Here is a 14,494-nt window from a genome sequence, read left to right as displayed (position 1 = left end):
CATAGTCATGAAAATAAAGAAAACTCTTTGAATGAGAAGGTGTGTCCAAACTTTTGGTCTGTACTGTATATGTGTGTGTATATAATATATACATACATACACGCGTGGCGTGTGTGTGTTTGTGCTTTAGGGTGCACACCCTAATGCAATAGGCTGTGCACGCCTATGCTGGTGGGATTTTTGTATTTATTAGGCTATTCCTAGCCGTCTGGGCAATCCCACAGATCATCCCCCAACCCCCCTTGTACTTGTTCCATTACTTGCAGGTTGCACCGGCATGAGTTCAGAACTTCAAACACTTCGGTCCGAAGTTCTGAACTCAGGTCCCGCAGCCTGCAAGTAGCGGAACAAGTACAATGGGGGTTGATGGGTTCCAACTTCTGTGATTAGTTTATAGTTGGGGGTTTGCTTTATTTTAAATTAGGCTGACCATAGGTTAAGATGATCTGTGGGGTTGCCCAGACGGCTAGGCCCTTCACTGTAATTATTAACCCCTTTCAGCAGTCCCTCATTCACTGAAGGGGTGACTGCTGAAAGGGGTTAATAACTACTGTGAAGGCCCCCGATGCTGATGACGGCGTGGCTTCATGGGGTGGGGGCGTGGCTTCACATGGGCTCGTGCCCCGGATGTCTTCAGACCCTAGCAATGCCCCTGATGCTAGGAAGTCTCTCCTACTCAATTGGAAACCTCGGAAGATGCCTTCTTCAGCTCACTGGATCCAGCTTGTTAATACTACATTACCCTTATACAAATTGACCTTTGAAGCCAGGGGTGCAAGATTTGGGGGGTCTGGTTGAGTGCCAACTCGTTATCCACTTAATCCATAGGGAACGGCCTTGATTCCTGTAGGTCGCTGCCTGGGTGAATGCGAGTGGTGGTCAGTCTGAGAGGAAGATCGTTGACATTTGGGATTTATTGAAGCTATGAAACAAATACGAAATGTCTGTATTTGGGGAAATATGATAATAACATACGAACTCTCTTCTATGACTGTCGGGCATGAGAGCAGGGGTTGGGTGTTTCTTGTTTGAAGCTCCTTGCGGGAGTTGTTTCCTCCACTTTGTGGGGTTTATTCTCTGTCTGTAACTTTTTTTTAAATTAAAAATAAAGGTTATTTTAAAAAAAAATGTGCTATAAACCATCTCTTCACCCACCTTGCCAACGCCTGTGGTGCCAGTAAACAGCACAGAGTGTTTTACCGCCAGCAGCTTTTCCATAAGATATCCATAGCGCACTGTGTCGGTTGTTGGGACCAGCATTTCAAAAAATGGTACATCGCTGTTATACTTAAAAGAAGGAATAATTCTCTCCCATGGATCCAGGCGCTTTGTATCATAATCCATATAGACGCTCCACAGGTCACCAGAGGTTGGGAGCTGGAGGACAAGAGTAACCAAGCCAATCAATTTATATATTATTAGATTTATGCATCTTCATGAATGTGTTTTTTGTATTTTATATACAGTATAATAATGTAATGTCAACTTTTTGTTATTAATTTTAAAATGGGACAATATAACCTATAAATAATTCAAATTACAGTAATGCTAATAAACTATTATTATTAAACAAAAATCAGACAGAATTTAGCTATTCAGACAAATGGCTTTTAATTTCAATGCCATTATTTTTTTCTGACACTTATCTAAATAATTACATAAACATAAATATATGGGATCATTTATGAAGACCAGGGTTTGTGTCCCCCTGGGCTGTCAGATGAATCCTCTGTCAGTCTGTGTACCTAGAATGAAATGTAAGCCTCATGCACATGAACGTATTTTGTTTCCGTGTCCATTCCGGGGTTTTTTTTTGCGGATAGGATGCAGACCCATTCATTTCAATTGGGTCCGCAAAAAACGCGGACAGCACACCATGTGCTATCCGCATCCGTATGTCCGTTCCGTAGTCCCGCAAAAAAATATATATAACATGTCCTATTCTTGTCCGTTTTAGGCATTGTTACAATGGATCCGCAAAAAAACGGATGGCATACGGATGTCATCAGTGTTTTTTTTTTTTTGGCGGATCCGCAATTTGCGGACCGCAAATCACATACGGTCGTGTGCATGTAGCCTTACTCAAGCCTGTAGCTGGCATAGATTTCAGTTATCATTTAGGCCAGAAAACTGGTATAAATGATGATAAATGTGCCAGGCCCGATGGCCCTTCCAACACCCCACCACTTTTTGAGGGTGGTGTAGAAACTCTACTCAATGGCATTTAAAAAGTTAAAAACCAGGGGGTTTCCAGATTTGGTAGGCCTGAAAAGTGGCGTAGGGGATGATAAATCTCCCCTATAGCTCTATGCACAGTTATGTGCAAATTGAATTTTAAATTAACCTGCTACCATTTACTACAAAGATATATTCTGTAGATTATGAAACACTGACACCTAGTGGCCACATTAAAAAGTATAATGTAGCTTTCAGAGATATAAAAATAATTATCACCCAACTGAATATATATATATATATATATATATATATATATATACAAGAAGAGGAGGAGATCATCTTCCATCTATTACCTTGGCTTCAGGGTTGTCTTCAAACTGTTGTCTGACAAAAGTATCAAAAGCATCCCAATGATTTTCGGTTAGATTCCCACCAACAGACCAGACATAGCAGAAGACAAACGTCTGACAGATAATACTATTTAGTCTTGACTGCTCCTGAAAATAACAATAATAATAATCATAATCAATGAGACAAAAAGTTCAGGGGGAGATCTGTTGTATGTAAATGGGTGGCAGATTGATGAGATTAAAGGGGCTGTCTGGCCTTGGAGCCAACAACCCCGGAGTCCTCCCTTGTCGACCTGAACATAAAAAAGAAAAAAAAAGAAGAAAACACCACTCACTTGTCCACAGCCCCGACGCTGCTCTATTCCTGGCTGCTTCTGGTCCCCGCAGGACAAGGAAGCGGATTGGTCCTGTGACTGCTGCAGCCAATCACACGCCTCAGCGGTCACAGCACACAGAACACTACATCCCGGATGCGGGATGGTTGGCAAACATTGACAATCACTGGTGTTTTGTGGCAGTGCAGGGGGCAATGTCACAGGTTGAAGTATATAACTGTGTACCCTCAGCATAGGATGGTATTGAAAACTGAATCTGCTGATAGTTTGTCTGATGGAGCTGTGTGGTGGGAAAAGGAGAAGTGACCCTGAGGAACACTAACAGCAAGAAGAAGAGGAGAAGAAGTGGAGCAAGGAAATTATACACTCAATTTGCAGTCAGAGAAGGAGAAAGGCAAATCAGTACTGTATATTTTCCATCTGTAATTCTGCAGCGAAAAATCCACAGCATATATGCCCCATGTGGATGTACTCTTGCAGTCCCCAGACCACACCTCCCCTTAACAAATATACATCCAAGTAGAGACCCCCACCAAACCAATAAATACAGTACCACAATTAGGATCCTCTAAATCCAGACACAGACCAGACCCGCTAAATAAATCCAGACCACGTAAACTAATACAGACCCCCCCCCCCCCCAAACCAAGTCCTCTAAATACAGACCAAGTCCAATGCCATATATAAATACAGACCCTCAAACTGGACCCCCTAAATACCGACCCAGGGAAGCCCCCTAGACCATTGACCCCCTAATAACAGACACCAGGCCCATACACTTACATTCAAGCTTCTAATCTACCTCCTTGCTGCTTTCTCCTCTAGCTTGAGGACCTTTAGAAGTCATGTGTTCATCTGAAGGTCCTTCTGCAGATTTTGCAGAAAACTGCACTAAGTGGTTTTGTTGCAGTTTTTGCCATGATTTATGTCAAACCTCCTGATAAACCACAGAGTGATTTAAGTCTTGGGACCAGGGATCATTGTCCAAAACAGTTTTGTTGCAGTCTTTGCCACCATTTATGACCAAAACTGCAATAAAACAACTTGCATAAAGTGTTTGGGCAGTTGGGCAGTTGTTTGCCCTCGATTTCCCAAATTATAATCCGCCATTTCAGGTCACAAATCACTGGTTATTCTTTATGAAAGAACCATTCTAGATCAACTTTTTATAACTTGGTGGCATTGCTCTGGAATTTTCCCATAAATGTAGGAATTGACAACTGGGTGTTATCATTCCATTTATAAAATGCTTCTGGCTTAGGCTACTTTCACACTTGCGTTAGAGGATTCCGGCAATCCAGACTCAAACGGATGCATTTGTCAGACGGATCCGCATCCGGATGCGGATCCGTCTGACAAATGCATTGAAATACCGGATCTGTCTTTATTAAACACTGGATCCGGTATTTATTTTTTTCACAGATTTAAAGGTCTGTGCATGAGCGGCCCGGAAGAATGGATCCGTCAATTTTATTGCCGGATCCGGCACTAATACATTTCAATGGAAATTAATGCCGGATTTTTTAGTGTTTAGGATTTTTGGCCGGAGAGAAAAATGCAGCATGCTGCAGTATTTTCTCTGGCCAAAAAACGGTAGAGGGACTGAACTGATGCATCCTGATGCATACTGAGCGGAATGCTCTCCATTCAGAATGCATTAGGATAAAACTGATCAGTGTTTTTCCGGTATTGAGCCCCTAGGACGGAACTCAATACCAGAAAAGAAAAACGCTAGTGTGAAAGTACCCTAGGTCAGCACTGATTTGACAGTGTTAGACTATGTAAGGACAGTCCCAGCTGGTAACACCTAGTTGTCAATTCATTCAGTATTTTCTAGGAGAAACAGAAGATCGGCACAAGACAGATTATGAAAACATTTGCCCAGAATGATCTCTTATGAAGAGATCAAACACCTACTAAAATAGACATATCTGGAGAGGTCACAGGTCCTCTTTAAATTCACTTGATGTTTAGATTCAATGGCTACTATACTGCAAAAATTAGAAAAAAAATTCAAATAAGAACAAAGTAATCTGAAGTGAATATTAGTTTAGGCATTTATCTATCATAATCCATAATTGTAATTGGTCTTGTCCCTCATAGTAGGTGGCAGTGGATTATAGTCATTAGAGCATGTACCATTTTCAAGTCTGGTCCTCCTTTTCCAAGCAGTAGTGACTCAAGTAGACAACAAAGTGTTGTTACTTTACTGATATCCACTTGAGAGATGGCTTGAGTGCATTTTCTGGTGACAAATTTGAGACCTTCCTCAACATAGCGTTCAAACAGATCCAAAATATACTGCTTCATTTCATCAGTCAGCTGTAAATAACAGAATATATGAATAAAACATGTGCCCTGGGAAATATAGGTACATGACTATTAGAAAAAAACAACAACAAATAAAAAGACCTATAACAAATAAATTAAGAAAATGCTATATATATATATCTCTAAAACTATACAGAGTAAATAGGCTGATATTTATCAAGCTGGCCCACGTGGTGCAGCTCTCTATTCACGTTTGACACAGATGGTTATGGGGCACGTACTTTAGGTGGAAGCCCAGCTATGCAGGTTTGAACATAGGGCATCCATTTAAGCTCCTCAGCATCAATATAAACCATTCCACACCGGCTTACGGTAGCAGGAGACGCAACTTTCAAATCTTGGACCTGAAACGTAAAGAAATTGATTAGCAAGATTAATTGATGGTTTATTACTTCCGGAAAGCGCATAACATTTTTTATTGGCAAGGCTAAACTATTCCATGTCCTTTAAGACCATAAACCAGAGGCTTGTTACAGAAGCTTCGATGTCAGATGTTCACTTGGATTCAAGCTGCTCAGATAACATTCCAGTATACGGAGATACAAATAGCTCTCACGCAGAAGTCATGTGAAAAGTTTCATTGTGGAGTTGCTTAGCTAGTAAATACATCTCCCAGTAACTTACTGCTTATTTCCTTGGAAACTTTCTTCCAAATTCAAGCTTTCTTTGATTGTGATGAGGCAACTCCACGACAATAGACAACTTGAAGGGTTACCTATCCCCAAAAGTCCACGTGAAACAGGGAAAAAACTCCAGCAGGCATTCTGCTGCACTTACCTGTGGTTTTTTTGTAGGATTTGAACCCCTGAATTTCAAAGGATGAAATCCTTAGTGAAAATCTACAGAAAGAATTGACATGCCACGGATTTAAAATCCACACCACATGTCAATATTCATGCAGATTTTTTTCACCCCTTGTGGATGAGATTTGTTAAAATGTCATCCACCATGCTGCTACTGTTGATTTTCCACCCGCATATGCAAAGAGAAAATCCAAAGCATATCCGCTACATGCAAACCTGACCTAATAGTACCCAGTAGATCTGTGTATTACCCAGAACTGCCACTGATCTTAAATGGTCACTGTGCGATGCTTCATTATAACTGCGGTAGGTTCCCTCACAGCTTACAGCTTATAAGGGGATCTTAGTAGCGGGGTATCCTTTGATCAGCTTATTGTCATGGATTGTTTAAAGCAAATAACCCTTTGAATCTTTACAGTTTTTTTGGAGTATATTTCGCCCAAGGGGTGCCAGGTGGTCAGGATAGGTCATCAATATATGATCATTGGAGGTCCTGACTCTTGGCACCTTTGCTGCACGCCTGATTGAAAAGACCGCATCGCTTAAGCCTCTTTCTAGGCCAGTGATGTCACGTTCATCGGTCACATGGCCTATGCACAGCTCAGTCCCATTCAATTGAATGGGGCTCAGCTGCAATACTAAGCACAGCCACTATCCAATGGAAGGTGCTGTGTTTGGTAGGCTTTGAAGAGGCCGTGGCACTCTGAGTCCTGCAACTTCTCCTAGGCCAGTGGCATCAAATTCATCAGTCACGTGGCCTAGGCGCAGCTCAGTCCCATTCAAGTAAATGGAGCTGAGCTGTAATACCAAGCACAGCCACTATCCAATGGATAGCACTGTGTTTGGTAGGCTGCGAGGAGGATATGGAGCTCACCAGAGCACTGCAGCCTCATCAAACAGCTGATCGGCAGGGATGCTGGGTGTCGGACAGCCACCAATAAGAAATTTATGACCTATCCCGAAAATAGGTCATCATTATTAAACACCTGGAAAACCCCTTTAAGTCTATGTTGTGTTCGCAAGCAGAATTACTTTTCAGTCTTGTGCTTATTCATTTTGGGAAATCCTTTGAATATGAAATAAAAGCAATAACACTACAATGGATTACCTCAAACACCATATGAATCTCAGGTGTGAACTTGATCCTCTCACTATTTGCCAGGCAGAGCATCTTATTATCATCCAAGACAGTATTCATGTTTTCAATCCACAACGCATCAACAGGGCCATCACAGACTATCCATTTGTGGTCTTTGGAAGTGTCATTTACAGCTGCCCGGACACTCAGTGCCATTAAACCGTCCTTCCATTCCAAGGTTAAATTGTTCACTTCTCCATAAAGTTCTCCCATTGTGATGGATTTTGGATTCAGGACATATGTTTTAACAGGCTGGTAGAAATGATGTGTCTCTCCCGCCTGATGCAAGGCCATCAGTGCATCCGCCAGGATCTGGTAAACAGTAGTTTTCCCCCCTCCAGTGGGTCCAACTAACATGACACCATGTCTGACAATCATGGTCTCAAAGAACTGAATGACTTTGTGTACCATGGTGGACACAGGCTGCAGACCACGTGCTAGCATTACTTTTATGATTGTAGATTGTAAGGTTCCGTAGTCATGTTCAGGGATGACAACTCCAGGAAAAAGGTCAGATATAATTCCACTGAAAAATGTACAAACACATAATAGTTATGGGAACACTGAAAAGATTAAAAGACATTAATGCAAAATGACTCATGGACTATTTTTGATGACTACTGTAACATCGTCCAGATCAGGGAGAAAGTCTGAAGAATTCTGGAGCCACATCTGGTTCAATAATGTCACACTGTGCCATTTCTACAAGAAATCAGTTAGGCCTCATGCACATGAAAAAACAGGGTACACTGAGGTTCTGCAGAGAACCAGTAAACGTATCACATCCAGTAAAAGACAGCAGAGGTATTCTAGTGTGCATAGAATACAGATATCAGATATGCAGATATCAGAGCTTTGTCTTGTAATGAGTTAACATGGAATGCGTCCTTTACATGTCCATGACTGAGGCTGAAAATTACATCATTTGACTGAGAGATGCGAGCAGGAGGACACCATTTGGACCAGAAGGGTTCATCACATGGGAAAATAACAGCAATCATGTTACATGGCATGTATCTGTTAAACAAGTCAAATGTTACCGCTGGTAGGCTTTAAAGGTTATATAAACCTTGGCAACAATTTTCTATTGCTCCAATACAAAAGTATGATGAAAAGTATGCTACCGTTTTGTATCTCCTGCGCCTATACAGAACATTGCAGACTACAAAAGCTATTTCTCCTTTCATCAGTCTCCAACTTCTTGCTAACCTACCGAATATAAGTTATCAAAAACTCATGGACACATGGAGGGAGTATGGTATGGATGCAGGATCAGACTACATAGAGCTTCTTTGTAGTCTGTTGCCATGGATAGTAGCTGCATATACAAATATGGTAGGATTTTTTTACAAAGTTGCTTCATTTTTCATTTTGGATTAAATTTATTGCAGAGGTGTAACTAATCTCTAAGGCTACTTTCACACTAGCGTTCGGAGCGGATCCGTCTGATGTTTCATCAGACGGATCCGCTCCGATAATGCAGACGTTTGCATCCGTTCAGAACGGATTCGTCTGCATTATTACTTAGAAAATTTTCTAAGTCAGAAAGTAGCCTGAGCGGATCCGTTCAGACTTTACATTGAAAGTCAATGGGGAACGGATCCGCTTGAAGATTGAGCCATATAGTGTCATCTTCAAGCGGATCCGTCCCCATTGACTTACATTGTAAGTGTGGACGGATCCGCTCGCCTCCGCACGGCCAGGCGGACACCCGAACGCTGCAAGCAGCGTTCAGGTGTCCGCTCGCGGAGCGGAGGCTGAGCGCTGGCAGGCGGATGCATTCTCAGTGGATCCGCCTCCACTGAGAATGCATTGGGGCCAGACGGATGCGTTCGGGGCCGCTCGTGAGCCCCTTCAAACGGAGCGCACGAGCGGACACCCGAACGCTAGTGTGAAAGTAGCCTTAAATAGAATACAGTGGTGCTTAAAAGGTTGAATTTTCTATATTTCTGCATAAATTTGACACAGCCCTAAAAGTAGATAAATCAACCAAATAAGTGAACAACATTAGACATGGTGTTATGGCAGTCAGTGCAGAACCACTGTGTTAACCAACAGATTTAGTTTTGGCCTAAACCTAAGGGCATTATCCTGACAGTCACCTGGTATTCACTCTTTAAACTCCTAACAGTCACATTAAAATTGGAAAAACACTCTAAAAAAGGTCACTTTTTTTAGCGACATAATTAATTTAGATTTAAGGGCCAGTAACATTTACCCCTCCCCCCCAGGGGCGTAACTACCATAGCGGCAGACCAGGCGACTGCTATGGGGCCCAGGGCAAGAGGGGCCCCAGTCTTAGGCCTATTGCACACGACCGTATGGCTTTTTAGGTGTTTTGCGGTCCATTTTTCACGGATCCGTTGTTCCGTTTTTTGTTTCTGTTGTGTTTCCGTTTTTGTTCCGTTTTTCCGTATGCCATATAACAGTATACAGTAATTACATAGAAAAGAATTGGGCTGGGCATAACATTTTCAATAGATGGTTCAGCAAAAAACGGAACGGAAACGGAAGACATACGGATGCATTTCCGTATGTGTTCCTTTTTGTTGCGACCCATTGACTTGAATGGAGCCACGGAACGTGATTTGCGGGCAATAATAGAACATGTTCTATGTTAAAACGGAACGGAAAAACGGAAATACGGAAACGGAATGCATACGGAGTACATTCCATTTTTTTTGCGGAACCATTGAAATGAATGGTTCCGTATACGGACCGTATACGGAACGCAAAAAAACGGCCAGTAAACGGGAAAAAAAACCGGCCGTGTGCAAGAGGCCTTAGTTGGGATCATCTCCTCTTCTACTGGGGGTGAAAACTTGGTCAGCACTCTACCCTCTAAAGCAGGGGTGGGGAACCTCCGGCCCGAGGGCCGTATGCGGCCCACGGTATCATTTCATGTGGCCCCCGGCCCCCTGCCAGAACATAATGTGAAAATGCTTATGACCCCTTCCATTATGGAAGCGGTCATTAGCATACGGGAGGCACAGGAAGGTGAGAACAGCACTGCACTGGCTGTCCTCACCTTCCCTGGTCTTCTTTCAGCCCCACACTGTGTCCTGACACATCCAGCGTCAGGACGCAGTGCACGTAGACGTGCACTATGACCTGACGCTGTGCGGTGTGAGGTGACAATATAGTGCGGCAGGAAGAAGAACAGGGAGGGTAAGTGAATCTGCCAAGAGGCAGCGCCGTACGGAGCTGGAGAGGTAAGTTTATTTGTTTATCTTAAATACAGTATCTGATCTGATGTCTGATTGGGGCTGATCTGAGGCTAAAGGAGGGTGGGGAGGGTCTGATGGGGGTCTGATCTGAGGCTTGGGAGGGTCTGATCTAAGGCTGGGGGTCTGATCTGAGGCTGGGGGGCCAATTGGGGGATCTGATCTGAGGCTGGGGGTTCCGTTCTAAGGCTGGGGGTCTGATCTGAGGCTGGGAGGTCTGATCTGAGGCTGGGGGTCTGATCTAAGGCTGGGGTCTGATCTAAGGCTGGAGGGTCTGATATGAGACTGGGGGGTCTGATCTGAGGCTGGGGGGTCTGATATGAGGCTGAGGGAACAGATCTGAGGCTGGGGGGCATATTGGGGATCTGATATGAGGCTGGGGGGTCTGATCTAAGGCTGGGGGGGTCTGATCTAAGGCTGGGGGGTCTGATCTGAGGCTGGGGGTCTGATCTGAGGCTGGGGGTCTGATCTGAGGCTGGGGGTCTGATCTAAGGCTGGGGGTCTGATCTGAGGCTGGGGGTCTGATCTGAGGCTGGGGGTCTGATCTAAGGCTCGGGGTCTGATCTAAGGCTGGGGGTCTGATCTGAGGCTGGGGGGGGTCTGATATGAGGCTGAGGGGTCTGATCTGAGGCTGGGGGGTTTGACCTGAGGCTTGGGGGTCTGATTTGAGGCTGGGGGTTTTATGGGGGCTAATCTAAGGCTAGGGAAGGTCTGATGGGGGTCTGATTTGAGGTTGGGAGGTCTGATGGGGGTGTGATCTGAGGCTGAGGGGTCTGATGGGGGCTGGTCTGAGGCTAGGGAGGGTCTGATGGGGGTCTGATCTGAGGTTGGGAGGTCTGATCTGAGCCTGTGGGTCTGATCTAAGGCTGGGGAGGGTCTTATCTGAGTCTGATGTAGTCTGGGAGGTCTGATAGGAGGCTGATGGAGGTGGGGGGCAGATCTGAGGCTGAGAAAGGGACAAAGGTAGGGACAGTTGCAAAGAAAGAGGCAGGGACAGTGGCAGACAGAGTGAAAGCTGGGTGAACCCCACTCTGGGCCCCTCTGGGATGAGCTTGACTGCCATTAATGCCAAATAAAGAACACATTTTTTAGGTTGAGAATTTTGTATGGCCCCCGAACGATCTTACAAATATCCAAATGGCCCTCGGCAGCAAAAAGGTTCCACCCCCCTTTAGAGTCTAAAGGAACAACTTTTAGCAAACGAGGCAGTGGAAAAATGGCCCAAGGGTCATTGAAAAGGGTTTAGGCGGAAACCCTTCTGTCCTGTGTGGGGGCCTGGTTTGATCCTTGCTATGGGGCCCTTACTTCTCTATGTACGCCACTGCTCCCCCCTTCTAATTTTTTTGCTTATTTTGCAATATTAGTAGGTTGTTTAGGAACCATTTTGGGGTATATATAGTGTAGTAAATAACACATTATTTTATTTTTAGGGGGAAAGATAAAAAAAATTAAATTTTAACATTATTTTGTGGTATAACATAACTTTATTATGTGGGTCAGTACAATGATGATAATGCCAAATTTTTATACATTTTTGTATTATTCTTTTTTTTTTTTCCTCCTGCAGGCTGTCAGCTCCTCAACTACCCCCCTCCTCCTCCAGACTGAAGAAGAGGGGGAGCTGTAAAGCTGCTCATATCTCTGGACAGGTAGCAGCTAGATATGGGCTTTGTATTGTTTGGAAGCTGACATTACACGTTTTCAAACAATACCAGAATGATACCATTATCTTTACCACATGGAAAGATATCGCTGTTAGAAATTGGGATGCAGTAAATGCAACTGAAAGTGAAAGCATGTTTTACCTCATTTTTACCCTACTCAATATCTCCTGCTTATGTTGTTCTAATGCTGTCATTTGAACTTGGAATACCAGCTTTCAAACAACTCCAGGCCCATGTCTCTAGCTGCTACCAATCAGCTACAGCAGGACGTATGTATGTTACTATCTGGTTTTACTGGCATAAAAAAAATTTGATGACAGATTTCCTTTAACTACTAAACAAGCATCGGTACTTGGCTGCACAGAAGCCACCTGGCCAATACCTCTTGAAGTAGTCTCTGTGTGGTTAACAGCTAACCCACAGGGGCCAGAGACACTTTTCCAAGCACCAAGGGGTCAATCAGAATCATAGATCATGGTCAAAAACAGAGAAAATCAAAAACACTCCTGCGCTCCCATACAAAGAAATCTACCAACCTACAGTTGGAGGTCCGCTGCACAGTGTAAATAATGGGCTTTGCTGCTGACACCCAAGATACAAAATTGATTAAATGTTGATTTACCTTACGGTAAAAGCTTGCACTGGCGCTGGTAGGTAGAAATGTGACACATAAAATACAGTGGCTGGATGAATATTCCGCTATAGTAAAAGGTGGATGTCAATTGACGATCCAATGAATTAATCGCCGCAATGATAATTACCTTTTCTCTGGATGTGGGCTGAAAAAATAGTCTAAGTTCTTTGGATATTTGCACGGTTCCCGTTCCTGTGTGTAGAGGGGTGTGAAGAGAGGCAAAACTTCACTGCTCACCTGCTAGCATTCACACTGCTCCGGCCGGTAGCTGTGTGGTGCGAGGGAGCAGACTATGGGTTCGGCGTCCAGGATTTTCTGTGCGTGTGACGTCACCGCGAAGTACTACTGGTGCTCCCAGAGATCAAAGTTCATCCGACGCGTTTCTGAGCCGTCGGGCTCCTTCATCAGGGATGGTCTGACCCTTCAAGTCTGGGAGTTATATAGGCGTCCTGGTTGCCAAGGCAACACCTACTCTTATCACACACAGGGAGAGAGAAAAAAAGAGAGGAGAGAGGGAAGAGCCCAGAAAATAGTTCCACAGCGGCTACAATATGCAGATTATGCAAATTCGCTGAGGAACAAAACGTTCACTGAAAAGCAAAAAGTTCGATTTCATGATTGAGTCCATTTGGGGCTAGGCTGTTTAATTTAAATATCCAGCTGCTTTCCGCTCTGGACATTTTTTTGATGAAATTGCCGCCCCTTTTGTCTTCCATCACTTTTTCCAAGCCTCCAAAGATAGAGCCCCGAAATTTTGCCGCATGATGTCGTTGATAGTGTCTAGATAAGGGATGTCCATCAAATTTTTTAATTATGTTTCTGACATGCTCACTTATCCTGGTTTTTAGTAAACGTTTTGTTCTGCCTATATACAATTTGTCGCAGGGACATTTAATAAAATAAATCACTCCTCTCGTATTGCAGGTAATGAAGTTTTTTATTTGAAATGTATTTAAGGCTTTTATGGGTTTTTTTGTATGGTCTCTAGTGATTTTGCAATTTCGGCATGTTTTGCAAGGGAAGAAACCCATTCCATTGTGACTAATCCTATTAATTAAACTGTTGGACTTGATGGATGGAGCAATAAGGGTATTTAAATTTGGGGCTTTTCTAAAAATAAATTTGGGTTTTGATGGAATTTTATCACCCATTAGACTATCCTGTTTTAGGATATCCCAATAACGCCTGTGGCAAACCTAGCCACTTACAGAATGTCTTTCTTGTCTGTACCTCTTCCCCTCCCCCCTTTTCCTTGTACCATAGTAATCTATGTATTGTATGTAAATGAGGCTGTTGGCAGTTTGAAACCAGGTGCGCATGCCTAGTAAAGTCAGTTGACTCCCAAACTGTGTGTCGTCCAGTCACTGGGGAAATTGTCTCTTGAATATTGACCTGCTTCTTCAGCTACAAGGGGATTTAAGTGAAGATATTAAGGGTATACCGTGAAGCTCTGCAACAATTGGTGGCAAGCGGCGGGATACAAGCCTTGCAGCACAGCAAAGCAGCAGTTCGTTGAAACAGCCATTCGTATATACCGGAGTTCGAGAATATGTGCAGTCATTCGAACGAACGGTGAATGGAGACGAATTATGCAACATTGAAACGAACTACGTTAAAGGAATTATTGGAAGCAAGGGGAAGAATAGCCAGCAACAAAACCAAAGCTACTCTGGTGGCCGAACTCATGGAGGGGGACAGAGCGACCACTGCGGCAACTCCACAGGAGACAGAGCCAACAGAATTTACAAGAGAGCTCAATAGCAGGTTAGCTTTTTACCCAAACACCCCCTCCATGGAGACACTAGAAAGACTGATAGCAGATGTACACGAGTACATT

At 43.6% G+C, this 14,494-nt stretch overlaps 1 protein-coding gene across 1 annotated transcript in view; it reads right to left on the bottom strand.

The window, feature by feature from the left end:
• Positions 1 to 14,494, bottom strand: part of DNAH6 (dynein axonemal heavy chain 6) — a 381,291-nt gene that overhangs the window by 257,757 nt on the left and 109,040 nt on the right. Inside the window, exons 34-38 of the mRNA XM_040418030.1 lie at positions 7,106 to 7,661; positions 5,416 to 5,538; positions 5,003 to 5,185; positions 2,532 to 2,675; positions 1,156 to 1,377 (exon numbers count right to left, since the gene is read on the bottom strand). Of these exons, the coding sequence (XP_040273964.1) occupies positions 1,156 to 1,377; positions 2,532 to 2,675; positions 5,003 to 5,185; positions 5,416 to 5,538; positions 7,106 to 7,661 (1,228 nt within the window). The remainder of the gene's footprint in view (positions 1 to 1,155; positions 1,378 to 2,531; positions 2,676 to 5,002; positions 5,186 to 5,415; positions 5,539 to 7,105; positions 7,662 to 14,494) is intronic.

Source organism: Bufo bufo, chromosome 2, assembly GCF_905171765.1.
Source record: "Bufo bufo chromosome 2, aBufBuf1.1, whole genome shotgun sequence".
NCBI classification, from domain to species: domain Eukaryota; kingdom Metazoa; phylum Chordata; class Amphibia; order Anura; family Bufonidae; genus Bufo; species Bufo bufo.
This window is presented reverse-complemented; position numbering and strand designations above follow the sequence as displayed.